General features: G+C 42.3%; 1 protein-coding gene across 2 annotated transcripts in view; it reads right to left on the minus strand.

Annotated features, from left to right (window-relative positions):
* Positions 1–3,240: 3,240 nt before the first annotated feature.
* SMG6 (SMG6 nonsense mediated mRNA decay factor) overlaps positions 3,241–20,331 on the minus strand; it is a 3,859,488-nt gene continuing 3,842,397 nt past the window's right edge. For both annotated transcript variants that reach the window (XM_044054377.1, XM_044054376.1), the window contains exon 19: positions 3,241–4,548. In XM_044054377.1, coding sequence (XP_043910312.1) covers positions 4,418–4,548 — 131 coding nt within the window. In that variant the 3' untranslated portion in view covers positions 3,241–4,417. The remainder of the gene's footprint in view (positions 4,549–20,331) is intronic.

Consider the following 20,331-nt stretch of genomic DNA (forward strand, 5'->3'; position numbering starts at 1 on the left):
CGAGGTTTTGAAACTTCGAACCATTTAAATGAATATCGCCGTACAGGACGAAATTGTATATTTACCGCTTTCCTTGCTGTAGTGCGATCTCAGAGTTGGTATATTTAATTAGCAGGGGGTGCAGGAGGGACTTTTTCTTTTTACTTATATTTCAAACTTTCAAAACCTCGATCTTATGGTCTCGACCATAAGCAATTTGAGGTTCTGGAAACTTTGCAATTAAAAAGACGACCCATGGGTCAGCTGAATAAGGTCAAAACTTTTGTCAACATCTGTTTAGCTGACCCAAGTAGGTCGACTATGCAGAATGTTGACAGGTGTGTGAAATCGACAATTCCCTGTTTGGGGAATATACTCTTTTTTACAGGGATTGTGCAATCTCGCACTTAGAATATATAATAAGGAGGGGGAGGGGGGCACAGCCCCCCGCCCCCTACTAAAAACAATGCTTTCTTTGTTTTTTTTTGTTTTTTCCCTCTTTTTTAAGTTTTGGATGTGCCAAGATTAATTCTTAGCAAATGTGTAGTAGCATGTAGACATGCATAATGTCAATCAATCTGATTTGACATTATGCATGTCGACTTAAGTAGTATTTGACAAATGTAATTGGATAAGTAGATCCATATATATAGTCTTGCCCACAGCCTTTGTCAAATTTTGGAAAGATTTAAATCGAGGAGGAAGAAGAATAGCCCAGGGATAATATTTCCTGAGCTCGGTCACTTATAACACCCCTTTTGATTGACAAAATGTCATATTCAATTTACCAATAATGCTCTGACAAATTATTAGTGTGCCTTATGGGTATACATTTTCAAATGCTAGGGAAGGCTGCTCATCCAAATTAGTGCCAATATGTAAAGGAGGTACGCATTCTGTTTCACATAAATCCCTTCTCTTCTCAGGAAGACAAAGACGAAAGTGGGAGATGGTTCATCCTGACAACAGAAGTAGATTGTGTAAATCTGGAATACACTGTTGGGGGTAAACTGACTTAGGTATCTGGAAAGTTATTATTTATTGACTTCTGACAATCTAGCATACCACAGGGCAAACATGTCCTTCCATGGCCTGTGCTGCCACTTGATTCCCTTGAAATTCTCCTATGCAAAGTGGTGGCAATCCAGGACAATTTCCTGTGCTTGCATGAATACTTCCACTAACTCATCCAGAGATGAAGGATAAGTGGCAAACATAAAAAAGGAATGCTTCACCACCGATGAAATCCATGTATGTGCTTTAAAAACATGAAAAAACCTTTTAAGAATTTTTCACTTTTTGCACTTAGAACTCTAGGATCAGAAGCTGGAACTACTCTATACACACAATGTTTTTTTCTAAGGTATTCTCTGATCTCAGTGGCTTAAACTATCTGAACTATGAAGCTGCAAAATTACAGCTTTTTTTCATTTTTTTCTGACAGACTGGGGATTGCCAGAGAATGAATGAAGTTCGTTTTTCCTTTTACTCTTTCTATCCCTTCCTTTTTCTTTTCAGCATCTTTATTATCTTTAGCTTTCAATAATCCTTAAATAACTTCTTTAGATTTTCCTTTCCTTGATGTTTTCAAAAGTCAATAATTTTCCTGTAAAAGAAAAGCTTTTGGCTTCCTTTTTTCTGTTGTTTTATTAAACCTAACACAGTGTTTGTAATTAATGTCGTTCAAGGCTACAAGGCAAAAAAAAATCAAGTGGAAGTCCTCAGGGGCAGTCTGTCTCCCATGGAAACTTTTATTCACTCAATAAAATGGGGATGACATTACTTTCCAATATAGCACTCATACAGGCTTTCTCAAAAAAAAAAAAATTCTCAAGGTATGAAAAGCCAGTAAAACAGTTTTAAACTAGTTCAAATGATCTATGAAACTATTTGGAAATGGAAACACAGCAGCTACTCTGAAGCAGACAGAAGAAACCAAGAAAGTAGGGAACATGCACCGATTTTTACAAGGAAAACAGTAATGCAAGACAAATTTTACCCTTATGATGGTGATAACAGGGAATGAACCTTTGACTGCTTGGAAAAAAAAACAGGTCGGGTGAGTGACATTTCTTATACTGCTGCACAAAAAAAAAATGTAACCTTTAATGGTGATGGGAAGTAGTAAAACAAAATACAGTCAACAGTACTAGATCTGTAATCACAAATGTAAATGACTGCTGTTCAACTCTGACCCATGAAGAATACGACAGTGCAAATCAGATTTCTGACACATCTGAATGGCTTAAACTCAGAAAGAAAAAGATGTGCAAATACTGCTGGCATGTTCCATAAGTGACCAAATGTCTATGAAATCCAGGTAATATACAGCTCAGTAACAGACTTTCAAATTAATTAGGAATGCAGAAACACATGGTTTGTATATTTACACCAAGCAAGAAAAAGGCAATAAAATATGGCAGCCAACAAATAAATGCTACTCTGCAACGAAGCAGCATTAACAATGAAACCAAAACAAATAGCACTTTTCAGTTTTGGTCTTATGGATGGTCATGTGCTTTCCAGACATGGAATCCAAGCAAAGAATCAAAGTTCTTCTCGTCTCCTGCTGTCACATTTGAGACCAGCAAGTTTCAGTGAATGGAGCTAAAGCAGTTTATAATCTTATAAAAGTAACTACTAAAATATGATAACAGTGTTACAATTACATAAACTCAATCAGGAGACATCCTATATCACCTATGTAAGGGGTATTTTAGCATTGCTGGGAACCGAACAAAATACATTTAGTGCATATTTTATATATTTCTGCACCCCCATTTCCTTCTCTTTAACATTGGTGTAATTACACAAAAAGCACATTGTTTTTTTTTAATCAGTCAAGAAATTAACACATTTAGAAGAAATAATACTGCACATATCACACACTTAAGGGAAATAAATACAACAAATATGATGTCTATTAGCTGTTAAGTGAAATTTTTGTATTTAGTGATTTAATGGAATACTACCAAAAATTCCATAAAACCAGAATTCTTGCTGACAGAAACTCATGTCTCCTTCAGTGTACTGCTGAAGTTATAGCCCTTCAACTTAATCATGCCATCCCCGTAGAAACCATGGAAGGAAAGAGGTCTGGCTCTACATTTGATGCAGACAAACTCAACTCTGCTGGCTGAGCTCCATGCACACCAATAGAGATAAGCACTGAATTCTGATCTTCGGTTTCCTGTTTTTCTGAATGTTGGTACAACTTATAAAACTAAAATGTAATCTATAAAACTGAAAACTGAAACTAGGTGATGACTAAACACTTTTATTTCAAAGTTTACTCAGAAAGGAGCAATTAACCAAAATTTGCAAGGTATGAAGTGCATCATGTAACAATCACACAAAATACTTCTAGAAAGCCTGCCACTTCTTCTCTGTGACAATGACTTGACCAAATAAAGATTTTCTTTACTACTTGGAACCTGAACAAAATGTGTGCACAACTTCAGAATGCAATGACTTAGGCAACATTGTTTTTGTGCAGTCAGATCAGTAACTCTTCAGCAAACTGCAGCTTCTGGCTGCTACAGTTAGCCTACACATCATGCATATCAAACAAATGTACCAAGCAGGAAGCTGCACTGAAAAAAATAAAATACAGAACTTAAAAATTGCTGTTTCTTCTATGCCAAAACGAATGAAAAAAAAAAAAAAAACATCCTAAGCAAGACTACATATGTTTACCAAACTTCTCTTCAGAATTGTAGAGGCTACGCGTATCACAATGTCATCTCCTGCTGTTACAACAATTAAGGTATGGGATGCAATGACCAAAGAACCACAGCTCTTTTGAACTTCTAAGGTAAAAATATGCTTAGCTATTAATTTTAAGAACTGTTATCATACAGTAATTTTAGGGATGACTAGATTAAGGACTTAGTTAAAAAATACTGAAGAAAACTGCTCATGATCTATGATCCTGCTGAATTACATAAAAAAAACTTCAAATAATGTACCATAGTTGCTCCCAGCAGACTAAAGGTGAAAAGCAGAAAACACAAAGAATGGCATGTATGCATCCACACCCACACTTTTGGGGATTAGAAACAGGGACAGCCTTAACAAAAGAGCTCAGCACTTCATACTGGGGGAACAATATCGCCACCTGGTGTACAGACTGACCAACATCCCTTTAAAAGCTCCAGCAGCGGGAATGCTTCTAGTTTTCATACCAGAACAACCTTAGAGCAATTATCTTTTTTAACTTTTCTACTCTGCCTCACGCTCTCCCTTCCCACCCACTGCAGAGACCTGACACAATCTTATGGTGCAGATTCTATTTTGCTCTTTTACTTTTAATAAAATGTTTGTTGCTTTTTGTTGTAGTTGTTTTGAGGCAGGGGTTGGACCAGGGGCTTGTATGCCTTGTTCCACTGACGCTCTCTGGATTTTCAGAGTACTGACTCTAGTTCCAGCTTGATTCTCTTCACCCCACTTTAGCCCATTTCAGGAAGGCAGGGATATCCCGAACTGGGACATTGTGTGTTAATGCCTTGACCCGCAGATTTCTATCATCAGTTAGGAGTACAACTTCTCGTCTTAGACGGATGGGCTCATCTGGAAACACAAAACAGAGAAAAATGCATAACATTAACTGTCATTATCAGAAGAGCACATACTCAAAAGATTCAATAAAGTGAATTTCAAGCTCACAGCCCATACTGGCCAATTGAGAGCTTGTTTTGTTAAGAGCTCAGGAATTCCATAACACAGCATGACAAATTTCAACATGCAGCAAAGCTTGCATAGTTCTTCAAAATTAATTCACTTTATAAATGAACACACACTTAAGAATGACACACCAAAGGTGGGAGTTGGGAAATTTTCTTACGTTTTTCTTTGTTGCAATATTTTTATTACTTCTTTTCAGTTGTTGCATAACAAGAGATTCTTTTTAGAAAACTTCTGTAAATTACATTTTTTTTAAATCAGTAACAGGAGTGCTTGCATCTGATATTACAGCAAAGATGCCTCAGCGAAAGTTCGACTAGTATCTAGTGAATGAAGCAATTCACAAAAGCATAAGTCATCAGTGTGCTGCTGTCCCGTGCCGTCGCCCCCCCCCCCCCTTCTGCCAGGGACTCCATATTTGTGCAGTCTTGGAAGAAAGTATAGATGTGTGAAGTACAAACTAAAAGATAACTGAACTATCCCTGTCTTTACAGTATCTGGTTGGCCTATTCAGACTGTTTTATGGGAAATCTGTCTGCACCACCTTTACTTTTTTAACCTTGAGCAATACTGAGGAAATATTGTCCAGAGGGGACGGGACTGCTAAATATAAAATGTATACGCTGTAAAACACTACATTACACAGTATGGTGGCAGAACAAGAGAAAAATTTTATTCAGTCTGTCCATTTCTTTGCATCTGTTAAATAGCTACTGCCTGCATCCAATATAAATTTCTCACCCTCTCAGTCATTCCAAACCCCCCCCTTAAAAAAACTTTCTATGATACAAGTTAAAACATGTACCTCCAAAATGCTTCTAATAGCCTCATCTTCCTCTTCTATCTTTGTGCTTCACTTTTTCTAGGTTGTGCCTTTTGGACCCATATTCCTGATTGGTCTGCCCTAGCACTGTCTAATGCATATATGTTCAGCAGTTTCAGAAGCTATTTATCGACTTTTTCAACAATCTTACCATCTTTGTGGCCTTCATGCCTGCCAACCTCTAAGCACAAGAAATCTGGAAGAGCTAAAAATAATGTGGGGAACAAAGGCCAAAATCAGGACTCAAGATTTAAATATTGCTCTTATTAACTTAAAAAGTTGCTAGAGTAATAAGTTTTGGCTTACCGTTCATTTTCTAAATAATATAAAGTCTAAAAGCTGAATGTACTTTATCATTCAGTGACTTCAATCCTTAAAATTTGTGTTTCAAATCATTTATGAGAAACAGACAAGATATGAGGGAAAAATCTGGACATTATGTAAATATCTGGGCAGCTGAGAGATATGCTGGCTTTCATGTGAATGCTTTCCAGCTGTTTTATCTCCCTTTCCTTGCAGAGTCTCTAGAAATATACACCGTAATCCAAATGTGGTCTCCTCATGCACCATACATAGTCTGCACAAGGAAGGACCACTTATGAGAAGGCAGTAAGTAATAAGTTAGTTTCTAGTGCTTCCTCAGTTTAAGTGGTACAGAAAATTTACTTCTCTCTGTGGGACAAAAACAGTAACTGCCATGGTGGTCAGGGACAGGTACTATTAGTAAAATAATTAACTGGATGGTTATTCAAGAGGAACAGTCATGATGCACAGCACAATAATTCTACAGGCATCATACTCAACTTCCCTGCCATTAGGCCCTTTTACAGATAGCAGGCTAATTTACCACATTACTGTGGAATTTCCCTATAAGCCATCAAAGCTTAGTTTGTCAAGGTTAAAGTCTTTAATCATGTATACTTAGTGTAACAGTTTAGTACATTTTCTATAGGAGTTCCCAGTACAAAGTTATACTGTTCTGGATTTGCAGGAAAGAGTGCTGGGTCTTTCTTTCCTAAGCTTTTTTTTATCCTAGGTAATAGACCTTTGGTGAGATTAATATGCATTTTTTTTAGTTTTGTTTAAAAGATGTAATGGTAGTGATTTAAATTAGGTTGGTTAATGTTAGCAGAATTGTTCAAATGACGCTCAACCAAATGTTATAGCAATTACAGAACTTTGCTGTTGTACTCGTTGGTAGGGATGCATTGGAAGTGCACATTTTGGATTTGTTAGCAAAGGTTTCTTTATTTTTCTTATTTCTAGATCACGAGCACATAGTCAGAAAAAGTCTGCGATATGCATGAAAAGCAAGCTTTGCACTTACTCCAAGGTGGTGTGACTTCAAAGTGAAAGTAAGGAAGTATGTGGGTGGCACCTCCCATAAGGGGTATAGAGGAGCTTGACCCCCTTGCAAAACACACATACTTCTTTATCTTAGTTTGATTTTTCTGTTAATGGCATGTGTGGTTTTATTGTTTTTATTTGACTTGCTTGTTCTGTTTCAGCAAGGCTGTATATTGACTGGTTATGATCAATATTTTACTTTTCATGGGCACTACCTTCATTGCTTTATAACATAAGCTGTCATGGTAGATGACCATTGGCCACCATACTTTGTTCTCATGCATCTATTCCTTTTCTTGTTTGCAGACTAATCCATCACTTTTTCGGTTGACCAAAAATAGAATAAGCAGGCTGAACACCTTCAGCAATACAAACTCTCCAGTACAGCAGCAAAACTACCAAAACAGAACAATAAGGAATAAAACAGTACTATAAGGAATGAAGGGAAGAAATCCACTCTGACAATATGGACAATTTAGTCACAAGGTTATGGTGAATACCTCTCATAACTGCACAACAATATATAACTATTCTAGTTTTCACCACATTTAGCTAAGTAAAACACTAATCTAAGGAGGACAGCTGGGAAGACAGCCACCAGGATGTCTGTGTGATCCAACAACTCTATACTGATCCATAAGGAATTTTTCAGAAACAGGAAGGTGAGTGATTGAAGCAGCCTTTAAATAAAGAAGGGAAGGAAAGTTGGAAAAATCCTGAAAATGCTACAGAATGTTGCTAAGAACAAAGAACTCGAGGTTTGGAATGCTACTGGAAATAATGGAAGTGATAAAAAAGATGGCTTCAAGGACATCAACAACCAGCTGAGAAAACAGATTCAACATATGTTATTTATCTTGATAACTGGAAAGGTGGACTAGTCTAAGGAACTTTTTCACCCAAGATCCAGGCATAAAGGCAAATAACAAAATGTGTAATTTGTTATGTGGCACAATGTATAAAACTGAGTCAATTACATTCAGAGTATGTTGCAAGAGGTTCTAGTACAGAACTTTTGCATTAAAATATATCTCTGTGCTACAGCATAACATTCAACTGCACAGTCAGTCAACTAAGTGGATACACTTAAGGAGATAGATTAATAAATTTACACAAGAGATTAATGAAGAAAGAAATTGTAAATGCAATTCTGATTCAAGTACAACAGACATAAAAGACAAAAGAGAAAAAATATTAATGCTAATATAGAATACTTAAAATAAACACATGTAGCCATATGTGGTAAAAAGAAGGATGAAGGACTATGACCTAGGCAACCTGGGACTGATTAGCGACTTGGCTTGTCTGATGCAGCTAGCAGGGAGGAAGGGTGCATCATCCTGCGGAAGGCTGTGTGCTGATAATAACAGATCGCTCAATGAGTCCTGGTGGAGGCTCAGAGCAATCACTAAGCTGGGCATGCAGGATAGTCAGGTGGGCGCAGCTGCCTGGGGGCTTCGGGTAGTCACTGCTTTGCAGGTCATGCTCTACTTACCACTCAGCCTACTCAAGTGACATTAGCAATGTTGACAGGGAAGGACATAGAAAATCCCAGCTTGGCTGCAGTATGATGGTCCCAACTTCCTTTCTCCTCTCCCAGGTCATGGGGATATATTCCCAGTTTGAATGGCAACAGAGGTCATTCTTGTTTGGAGGAATGGGATCCATCTGGTGAATGGACATGCTGTGGTGACTCCCCAATACAGTGGCCCTGGGGAAGGAGGAGCTATACGGGGAAAGACCAAGGCTGGACAAAAAAAATATGCTTACATTGCATACTTAAAATAAGTAGTTATGCAATCTACTTAAAATGTTGTGAAATTACTATTTGGATTAATGGCAAGTACTAGCAAAAGCCCAAGTTAGCCCTTGATGATGAAGCAGAAGCAGATACAGCTAAGAAAGGTACTTTGGAAGTTTTGCCCTAAACTGTGAGATTAATATCATTTTTCTCATGGAGGCAAGTTTGTTTCAGTTGGTCAAAGCACTTTTGAAAAACCTCTATTCATCTATTGACTGCCAGTGAGTTGTGTGTGTCTGCATGAAAATAATCACAAAATGATTTACTTCGAAAATAAATGTGGCTTGACCAAAACAGAATAAGGATAAAAACAGAAATATCAAGTGCAACAAACATGGAGAAGGCTGGTAAAGTGCAGGTAAAACAAATTTAGCTTTAATAAACATAAAAATAAAGTCAAAATCAGTGTCATGGAGCTCAAGGATAAGCGCTTTCTGCAAAAGCCTTCATCAGATCTACAATGAATTCAACAGACTGGTATTTAAATAAGTTAGAAAGTTCCTTGTAACTAAAAAGACCAGTCATCTCAGAATTCATCTCCTAAGTCTCCACCCTTTCAATACTGGTTTTAAGGGAACCATCCCATTCATTCCTGGGGATTTGCCAGCTTATAGGTCTGAGATCCAGCTTAATTCAGCAATTTCAGTCCAACTTACTAAATATCCTCCTCTTTGGCTCTCATTCATAACTTCCAGTACCAAAAACAGGATTTATGCCCAGGGTAGGCAGAGATATGTTGAATCAAAGCATTATTTTTATTGTGTAATTCTACATCACTCAGATTGTAAGATCTGGTCCTTAAGATACCTATTGTTTTTCCTACATAAAAACTTGTGCATAAGTGACACTGAGCAACATAAATAACATTCCTAGTGCTGCAATTGGCATACATATTTAGTCTATAATTACGCCCTGTGATCAGATGTATAAGATAGTTTCTGGATTCCATATATGCACAGGCTTTGTATTTTCTACAAGAAAATGCACCATTTCATGTGGCAGTCATAACAGGTCTTGTCCCAGTTTTGTTCTGACAAAGTAATTGTTTCAGATTCTTTCTAGTTTATAACAGAAACAGGGTTCTTCCCCAATGATGTGCTTTATGTTGTCTGCCCTAAGAATCTTCAAAAAAATCTTTATGGACCTTTGGTACGCCATTAATGATGGGAATCAAGGGTCCCAAGACCATCAGACATTCAAATAGCTCATCTGTGATGTTATATGTCATCAGTAGATCATAAAGACTATCTTTCACTTGCTTTAACTTTCAATTTATGAACTACTCTGCATGTCTCCTCATTATTGAGCATATCTAGCATCTTATTATGATATGCTAATTTGTCTAGAATCACAATGGCTTCTCCTTTGTCTGCAAGTTTGATAACTATACTGTCATCTTTTATCAGTTCCTGCAGTGCTTCCCTTTCTTGTGAGTCCAAGTTATAAAAATCCTTCTGATTCCTGCTATTTTAAAGTTCTAACACCTCTTTCTCGCAGACCTTCATAAGCATCTCAACCACTGGATGCGGTGCTGGAAGAAAAGGTCCATAAAGATGGTTTAAATCCCCCCTGCATCCTATAGTATCAGGAGGAGGATGGATTACAGAGCCTGCATCCATTTTTGTAGAAAACAAGTTAAAGATATTCATCCACAAAGGAAAGACAGTGCTGTAAGATACTCCACATTTCCTCAGAACACACACTAACTGTTTCAAGTCCTTGGATAAGACCATCAATCTTACAATGGTGACGATGGACGCAGGAATCTCTTCACTGCGATTCCCAATGATTTTGGTATCAAAGCTGTCAGACAATTTTTGAGACAAGAGAGGATTTTTGATAATACTACCATCTCTACAATCTGTTCCTTACTACAGACAATTTTGGAGAAAAACGTATTTACCTATGGTGATAAATATTACCTTCAAAAGTGTGGAGTTGCAATGGACACATCTTGTGCCAACAGTTATTCTAACATAGTTATGGTCCAATGGGAATCTGTTCAAGTGTTTAACACGATGAGCTGGTGGCTCAATTATACCCCCATTATAAAAAGGTTTGTGGATGACATTTTTTTCTATGGACAGGTGATACTGAACAACTTAAAGATTTCACTAAATATTTGAACAATACCATATCTTTTTTTACAATTTGAAACTAACAGCTTGATGTTGTTGTCGTCTTTCGGCTTTTCCCGTTAGGGGTCGCCACAGCGGAACTCCGGTCCGCTAATGATTGGCAGTAGATTTTCACGGTGCCGCGTTGGCAGCTCAACACTCAACCTTCAAAGTAGACATGCCCATTCACGCATGTCTTTCGGAACGCCACTCGACCTGCGGGGAGGACATGCAGACTCCACACAGAAGGCACCCCCCGCACACTAGCTGAGAATAGAACGGGAGAACCTCTTGCTGTGAGGCAACAAAGCTACCGTTGCACCACCGTGGATTCAACAGCTTGATAACTAAAATAAATTTCTTGGACGTCATACTTGAAATGAATACGGATGGCAGAATTAATACATATATGTATAAGAAGGACTGTTGGAGAAATCACTTGTTACACCGATCTAGTACACATCCTACACATGTTTACCCATATGTGATGAAGGGACAACTACTAAGAATCTCTAGACTTTGCACTAAAGAACAAGATTATGATGCAGAGCTAGAATGACAGAGAACACAATTCAAACAAAGAGGTTATAAAGATGTGGAGGTACAAAATAAAATCATGGAGAATAGATTGTTTCACAACACTAGGGGACGACCCTATTTTATGGATAACAACACACAAGAAACACCTGAAGGAATGAGAAGAAGTGTGGATCAAGTTAACAGAAGGAGGTGTTCACTAACTTACTGCAGTAACATAAAACAGATATGCCGAGTTATCAGGAATAACTGGAAGATTCATACGGCAGATGACAACATAAAGCGCATTGTTTTTTGTTGTAAGAACAGGAAGAACCTGAAAACAGCTACTTTGTCAGAATAAAACTTGGACAAGACCTATTATGACTGGCACACAAAATGGTACATTTTCTTTAGAAAAAACAAATCCTGTGCATATACAGAATCCAGGAACTGTTTTATATATCCGATCACAGGGCATAATTACAGACCAAATATGTATGCAGATTGCAACACTAGGAATGTTATTTATGTTGCTCAGTGCTGCGTATGCACAAGTTTTTATGCTGGAAAACCCAAAAGATGTCTTAAGGACAGGATCTTACGACATCTGAGTGATATACAATTACACAATAAAAATAATGCTTTTGAGTCAACATATCTCTGCCTACCTTAGGCATAAATTCTGTTTTTTGGTACTGGAAGTTGTCAATGAGAGCAAAAGAGCAAGAGATTTAGTAAATAGGACAGAAATTGCTGAATTAAGATAGATCTCAGAACTACAAGCTGACAAATCCACAGGGATGAATGGGATGGTTCCCTTAAAACCTATATTGAAAGGGTGGAATATTAGGAGATAAATTCTGAGATGATTGGTCTTTTTAGTAACAAGGAACTTTCTGACTTATTTAAATACCAGTCTGTTGAGTTCATGGTAGATCTGATGAAGGCTTTTGCCAAAAGCACTTATCCTTGAGCTCTGCAACACTGATTTTAACTTTATTTTATGTTTATTAAAGTTATACTGGTTTTATCTGCCTTTTACCTGCTTTCTCCATGTTTGCTATGCTTGACTTTTGTATCCTTGTCCCTGTCTTAAAAATAGGGCAATAGCTGGAGTGGAGAAATTTAAAAGTTTAGTTAGCAAGAGGTAGGACTAGGCAAGAAATTAGTGTCCTAGACTGCAGAGTAGTGATGATGTGTGCTAACTTCAAGTGGGATGAAGTGACAGATATTACTGATACTTGGTTTGAATACATTCAATATTTTGGCTGGAATTTACTGTGGTTATGAGAAGGGTCTTTTTGAATCTGGGCATAGGGATATTTATTCCAAATCCCCTGTGAGCTTAAGGAGCAAGATGACCTGAAAAAAAAGTTCTGCAATGTTTAATGACTTTGTCAGTAATACTTTCTACATGTTCTTTAAAGGAAAAAAAGAGGCCAATAAGTAGCAATTTATAAAGTAATACTTGCTGGACCTTGTCTTTTGTGTAGGTCAAAGAGACAAGAAAACTGGAATTGTACAATGTTTGAGAAGAACTGAACAAAATGATTATTACTTTATTTAGGTTTCATTTTAAATTATTATTTGAGAGCCACTGACCTACTTTGGAAAAGAAAAAAAGAAAATTAAAGTTTTCCTGGCTCTAAGTAATGGAAGGCACTGTGTAATGAAGAATTATATCAGCAGCATATGGAGTTATCACTGGGGGAGGGGGGGTTATGTTTTCAATTATATCATTAGCATACAGGGACAACAGGATGGGACCTAGCTGAATCCTAAAGGGATCCCTGCAAAGAATGTGACAAGTCTGGCATGTTGGTGACCTCTCCGAATGACAACATTTTGTATGGAAGAGATAAGTCTATGAGCCGAGTTACTCTACTTGGGCTTAATTCAAAGTTTCTAAGCTTTTGCATCACGAGGAAGTGATCTACATTTTCAAATGCTCTCTTCACTTCAATAAATATACCTCCTGCTAGTAGCCATTCTTCTCTGTGAAGTAAACTTTATATGTAAGTCTACAGACTACTGTCATTGCACTAGGGACAGGCTTGAATCCATTTTGTGACTCAGACAGTAGATATACATATAATATTTTTCAAAAATTTTGGTAAAGGGACAAAGGATGGATATGAGTCTATAGTTTTTGAGGACAAAGGAAATACACATACTGGAATAGAAATGATCAGACAGGAAAGGTACTATCCCAATGGTCAGGAAAAGGTTGAAGACGTGCACTATAAGTTTACAGAAGTACCGAGTCTATAAAGAAGAAGAAATACAAGGTGGCATGCACTGGGACTAGGATTGGACTTTATTTACTTTTTTTCCAACTTTTTAAGTTCATCTACAGATTTTCATTTGAGACCACCCTGAAAATAAAATGACAGAATGAAACAGCTGACCTTCCCTGAGACATCTGTGGAGTGTGGAGGGGAGAAATGCTGAACGCTGGGTATCAAAGGTGAAAAGTATAAAGCAAAGAGGGGGCAGTGAAGCCTAGGTGGACAGCAGATGACAAAAAGAAAGGTGAATGTGAAAGATTTGGGAAGTTCTACACTGGAGACAGGAAAAAGGGGGGAAAAGACCGAAAAGTTAGGTCATATGGAAGAAGTGGAGAGATCCAAAGCCAGCTGAGCATTAAATGCTTCACACAGGCACATTAGATGCCAAGGACAGGAGAGGAGTAACAGTCTTTCTACCAAGCGAGGTTGGTTAGGGGAGGGGAAATAGTGATTACAACATGGGACATAGGAAGAGTGATATCAGATTAAATTAAAAGAAAATAAAAGTATAATAAAGAGATCCATTAAAGAATGTAATGATGTATGTCTACTGCAGGAGGCAAGCTGGCAGGAAGACAACACTCAAAAGAGGTATCAGAACAAGTAAATTGGTGGGACATGAAAAGGGTAGCCATCCTCTTCATACAGGACTTTGTAGTTCAGGAGGAAATGTCAGAAAAGGGTTGGAATGAGACATGGGTAATACACTTAGGGCAAGACAGACCGAATGTAGGAAACATACAACTCCAACATGAGATGGGGAAGGACTTCTACACAGACTTCTTTAAAACCTAGAAACAAAATATATAGGGTACCTAAAATGAAGCTACCAGAGAGAGATCATAATGTGATGTTAGAAGAAGAAAAAAAAAGAGAGATGGGAAGACAGGAAGTGGGGGGGGGGGGGCAAATTATGAAGGAGAAGGAAGATGAGTATCTGGTGAAAAATGCAAAAAGAGAGACAGAACATGACACATTTACCAGACAAGCGGGATGCCAATGAAGCAGGCTAAACTGACTATTGATAAAACAGTGTGTGAAATAAGAAGTTATGTACTCACCATAACGTTCCATCTGAGTAGGTGGACTTCATTTGTCTGCAACCTTTGGGATTTGGATCCGACCTCGGATCCGAGCCGGCAATCTTTCACAGCTTAGATCCGAGCTCCTAGCTCCTCTCCTTCACCCATAATCCCCTGCCATCCCTGACTGACCTCAGATCAAGTTTTCCCATAACCAAAAAGGCTGAAAAAGGAAACTAACTACCTTCCTTAAAAGGGCAGAGTAAAGACGTCTGGCCAAAAAACATCCGAAGGTCAGGGGGAAGGAGGGTGGGATGGTTGCAGACAAATGAAGTCCACCTACTCAGATGGAATGTTATGGTGAGTACATAACTTCTTAATCTGAAGTAGTTGACTTCATTTGTCAGTAACCTTTAGGACAGAGTCCCCAGCTACCTGTACCTTGGGCGGCCTTCATGGAAGGATGTTCTGGAGCACTGCAGAGCCAAAAGATGCTCTCCCTCTAGAGATAATATCCAATTTATAATGGTTGATGAAGGTATGAGGTGAAGCCCAAGTGGCTGCTGAGCAAATAGCATCCAGGGGTACTCTAGCCCAAAAGGCAGCAGAAGTAGACATGGACTGAGTAGAGTGAGCACGGACTCCTTGAGGTGCGGGCCTGCCAGAACTTTCATAAGCCAAAAGAATGCATTGTGAAATCCACCTCGGCAAGGTGACCTTCGACACAGATTTACCTAAATTAAATTTGGCAAAGGAGACGAACAACTGGTCGGATTGTCTATGACCAGCCATTCTATGAATGTAAAAATGCAGCTGTCTATGCACATCTAGAGAATGTAGTTTGTATTCTCCTTTGTTCTGGTATTCAGGAAAGAAAACTGGCAGATTAATAGATTGGTTAATATTTGCCTCGGAAGCAATCTTAGGAAGGAATGAGGGATTGGTCCCGAGGTAAACCCTATCCTTGTGGAAGGTCAAATAAGGAGGTTTTACACATAGGGCTTGAAGTTCAGAAACCCTCCTAGCTGAAGTAATAGCGACGAGAAAGGCTGTTTTCCATGACACATATTTGAGATCAGCTGAAGCTGCAGGTTCAAAGGGGGGAGCTGTCAAGGCCTGAAGTACTAAAGTCAAATCCCAGGGAGGCACAACTTCCTTTATTGGATGTCTGAGTAAGAAGGTGTCCTTCAGAAAGGTCTTACATAACTTCGAGGTGATCAATGGACCCAGTTCATGTCCCATGTGGTAATGAGAGATAGCTGCTAGTTGAACTTTGACTGTGGAACAGCTAGCCCCCTGATGAAAAAGCCCTGAAAGGAAATCCAAGACAGTGGGCAACGGAGCTGTGAAAGGGTCTAGGTTCTGACGCTCCGCCCAGATAGCGAAACATTTCCATTTACTCCTATAGACTTTCCTAGTAGAGGGCTTGTGTGCTGCTACTAGGATAGCTTTAACTGAGGAGGAGATACTGGGAGTCCTAGCTACGAGTGGAACTGGAGCAACCAAGCCGTAAGCTTGAGATTGTCCAGGTTCGGGATGGGAGGCCTAGGGGATGGGAAATCAGATCCGGAAGGGGATCTAGAATCCAAGGCAGATTCACCAGATGAGACCAGAGGTAAGGGAACCAAGCTAGATGAGGCCAGAATGGGGCAATGAGGATCATTTTGCTCCCCAACTGACTGGCTTTCTGTAGAAGTTTCAGCATCAGAGGTAGAGGAGGGAAAGCATAGAGTAGACCAGGAGGCCAAGCATGCACCAGAGCGTCTCTTGGGAATTCCCCGGCGGGGGGAATTAGAGCAAAGTAGCTGTTGCATTTTGTGTTTGAAGGAGAGGTGAAGAGATCGCAACAGGGTTGTCCCCATACGGCAAATATCTGCTTCGCTACCTGGGGATTGAGAGACCACTCGTAAGGAGACAGTATGGTGCGACTGAGTTTGTCCGCCAGGATGTTGGACCGTCCCGGAATGTGCGTTGCACGGAATGTGCATTGCAATAAGAAAGCGGTTGGTGGAGATCGCCCATTCCCACACTCTCATAGCTTCTCGACAGAGTGGGTAGGACCTGGTTCCCCCCTGTTTGTTGATGTACCAGACCACCGACATGTTGTCTGACTGAACTGCAACTGTTCCTGTAGGAAGAAGGCTCTGAAGTGCTTGCAACGATAACAGCACTGCCCTCATCTCTAGAACATTTGTATGCAATGAGGTCTCTGTATCGTTCCACGTGCCTTGGACCGTCCTGCCCGCATAATGCCCCCCCCACCTGAGGCGGGAGGCGTCCGTGGTCACCGTGGCTAGTGGAGGGGCCATGGAGAAAGGGCGTCCCGCTTGGAGGTCCGGTGACTGTAACCACCATGCGAGAGCCCTTCTGCAAGCCTTGTTGAGGGGAATGGGGTGACTGAGAGGGTATCGACGGAAGGACCATTGGACTTGGAGAGTCCACTGCAAAACCCTCATGTTCAGGCGAGCCATGGGGAGCAGGGTAATTGCGGCCGTCATAGAGCCCAGCGCCCTCAGGACCAATCCCGCCGGGGGAGCCGACGATAGTAAAATGGCCTGCACATGTAGCCTCAGGGTGTGAAGAAGGCTAGTAAGTTGTTGGTGTCTAATCTGGCCCCGATAAAGTCTATCACCTGAGTCGGGTTGAGAGAGGATTTGTCCATGTTGACGGTGATCCCCAACTGGGGAGCAAGGTGGAGAAAGTAATTCCTGGCTGAGCACAGTAGATGCCTTGTTGGGGCAGTCAGGAGCCAGTCGTCTAGGTATGGAAACACCTGCATTCCCTGAAGCCTCAGGTGGGCTGCTATCACTGCTAATACCTTGGTGAATATCCTGGGGGCTGAGGTGAGACTGAAGGGAAGGACCCTGAACTGATAATGACTGACTCCTACCCAGAAGCGGAGAAACCTCCTGGATCGCTTGTCCATCAAAATGTGGTAATACGCATCCTTGAGGTCTATCGAGCACATCGAGTCACTCTCCCACAACAGGGGGAGAATGGATTGAAGGGTGACCATCCGGAACTTTTCTTTGGTTACTGACAGGTTCAGGAGGGAGAGATCGAGGATTGGCCTTAGGTCCCCCGTCTTTTTTGGCACCAACAAGAACCTGGAGTAGTAACCCGATCCGAACTGGTCTGGGGAGATGTGTTGGATGGCTCTTTTTCCTAAGAGCTGCTGAATTTCCGCAGCTGCAGTCTCCCTCTGATCGGGTGGGACGTCGAGGAGGCGTTTGGGTTGGTGAGGGGTGTGAGAGAAGGGAATTTGGTATCCTCTAGATATGATGCGAAGCACCCAGCAGTCTGTCGTGATGGACTCCCAAGCTGCCAGGTGCCTTGAAAAACGTCCCCTGACTGCCTCCAGAGAGGAGCAGTCGGGCAACCCCTCCGGGCCGCTGGGTGGGCCGGTCAGAGAAAGCTTCTCTGGACCCACCATTCCTCGGGGCCCCTCTGCCTCTAGGGCGGCGTTCACCCTGTCCTCCTCTGCCATGGAAGGACTGGGGGTCCGGAGCGGACTGGGATTGTTGCGACTTCCGGAACCACATCTTCTTCTGTCCCTTTTGGTTCTTGGAGAAGGACCTCTGGGGAGCAGAGAAGCGGACTCTGACGGCAGACAACGTCTTCCTGTCCTTTTCGCTCTGGACCAAAGTCTCGCGAACGGCCTTGCCAAAAAGGGCAGAACCATCAAAAGGGGCATTCGCAAATGACGCCTTGAAGGGTTCCGTGAAATCGCAATGCTGGAGCCAGGCCTGACGCCGCATGACGAGGCCTGTTCCGCTGGCTCTAGCTGCTCCCTCTGTGGCATGGGACAACAGCCACATAGAGGTGTTAGATATGGACCTGAGAGTGGCCATCCGAGTGGAGTACAACCGCTTGTCCTCCACCGACATGGACTCCGGGGGCGACGCAGCGTACTCTTTGATAAGGTCCCGCTGCAGTTGAATAACATGTGCCATGTAGTTCAGAGACCTCACCGAAAAGGTCGCTGAACTAAAAGCCTGCTTCCGTAAATGGTCCATCAAACGGGACTCCATGCTCGGTGGATGGACCGAGGGGCTCTCCTGAGCTAATTCCTTCTTGGTGGCCGCCGCCACCAACATAGCATCTACGGGGGGACCCCTGCTCCAATGGGACCTCTCGGAGGGCGGACTAAGAATTTTATCCGGGCGTTTGGGGACTGGCTCCACAATGTCCGGCTCCTTCCATGCCCTAGTGGTAATAAGGTCCACTAAGGGGTCAGGCGGAGGGGACACCCAAGAGGTAGATGGGCCTGCTTCGAATGCCTCCAGGAACACGGATTCGTCCGAGGAAGCCTTGGGGGCAGACCACCCCCCTCTTATCCTGAGCATTTCCATGATGTCTCCGAAGGAGACATCCTCGGGGGGTGACCTAGGGGAGCCTTCCCCTTCATCCAAATCCTTGCATCAGTCAATGACTTGGGGGAGTCCACGTGCCTCCTCTTGCACTTTCGCTTCTGAGGAAAGTCCTCGGGGGGGCTGTCCGAGGACGTCTCACCAGCCACGTCCTGTTCCAAGTGAACAACCTGGGACATTGAAGCAGGCTGTCCCTGGGGCCGGGTGATGGAAGCCGGACCCAACAGAGAGGGAGAGCGGGGTGGAGCCGAAGCAAGGACCGGGGGCCTGGAAGCACTCGCTCGGATCCGATAGACAGATTGGGGTCGGCACTGAAGCCATCGGATCAGACGGACCAGTGTGCTGCGACCTAGACGGAGCCAAAGACACACTGATTCCCTCGGATCCGACGCTCAGCCCACGGCTCTGAGTGCCCGGATCCGACAAAAACGGACCCAACAGGCTCAGGGGAAGAGTCGGCGCCGAAGTACCCGATACTGTCGGCGCCGACCCACCTCCGGCTCCAAGGCTGCTCGGCTCCGAACCCGGGAAGCGGGTCGGAGAAGGAGCTATCGGGGCAAAGAAAGGTGTCGAGCTCCTCCCCGGAGGGGGGGGGGAGGCAGGAGGACTCCCATCTGCAGTTGGGCCTGGAGAAACCTTCGCATCATCCGATCCAAATCTGCGTCGGAAAGGCTACGAGTCTATCTCGACGAGGTCACCGAGGCTGGCTGGGAATACCGCCTCGATGACCTCGACGGAGATCGGGTCTCCTCCTCCTCGGGGCCCAGTGAGAAGCATGGAGACCGGATCCGAGAAGGAGGCGACAGGGAAGCCCTGGAGGAAGAAGACTGCTTAGCCGGGGGAGCCGAAGCGGAGGCCTCAGCCCGCCGCTTGTGGTGCTTCACCCTCCTTTTTTCTTTCCTGGCCTCCCTCTCCTCCGGAGCTGCAGCGGGAGTTTGAGTCCCGACCGGAGGGAGAGAGGCAGGAGTGGCCGCCGCCGGAGCAGGGGAGGAGGCCACAGAAGTACCGGAGGCCGAAGCCGAATCGGGGGGCAAAAGTCCTGCTAGGATCAGCTTCGACCTCCGGTCCTTCAGTGCCCTGGGGTTGAAAGCCGCGCAGAAGCAACATCCAGAGGAAAGGTGTTCAACCCCAAGGCACCGAACACACCGAGTGTGGCCATCCGCTAACTGAAAGGTATCAGTTAAAAAGGGAAGCCTGACCACACAAACACTCTCGTACACTTAAAGGTAATAAAAAAGTTTTAAAAACTCTCACTAAACACTCAGAAGACCCTACGAACCAGGAGCTCAAAAATCTAGCTGCTGACAGAAGCGCGGCAAACTAGATCTGAGGTCAGTCAGGGATGGCAGGGGATTATGGGTGAAGGGGAGGAGCTAGGAGCT

This window comes from Protopterus annectens, chromosome 13.part0 (assembly GCF_019279795.1).
Source record: "Protopterus annectens isolate FY-2018-M chromosome 13.part0, PAN1.0, whole genome shotgun sequence".
NCBI lineage: Eukaryota > Metazoa > Chordata > Ceratodontiformes > Protopteridae > Protopterus > Protopterus annectens.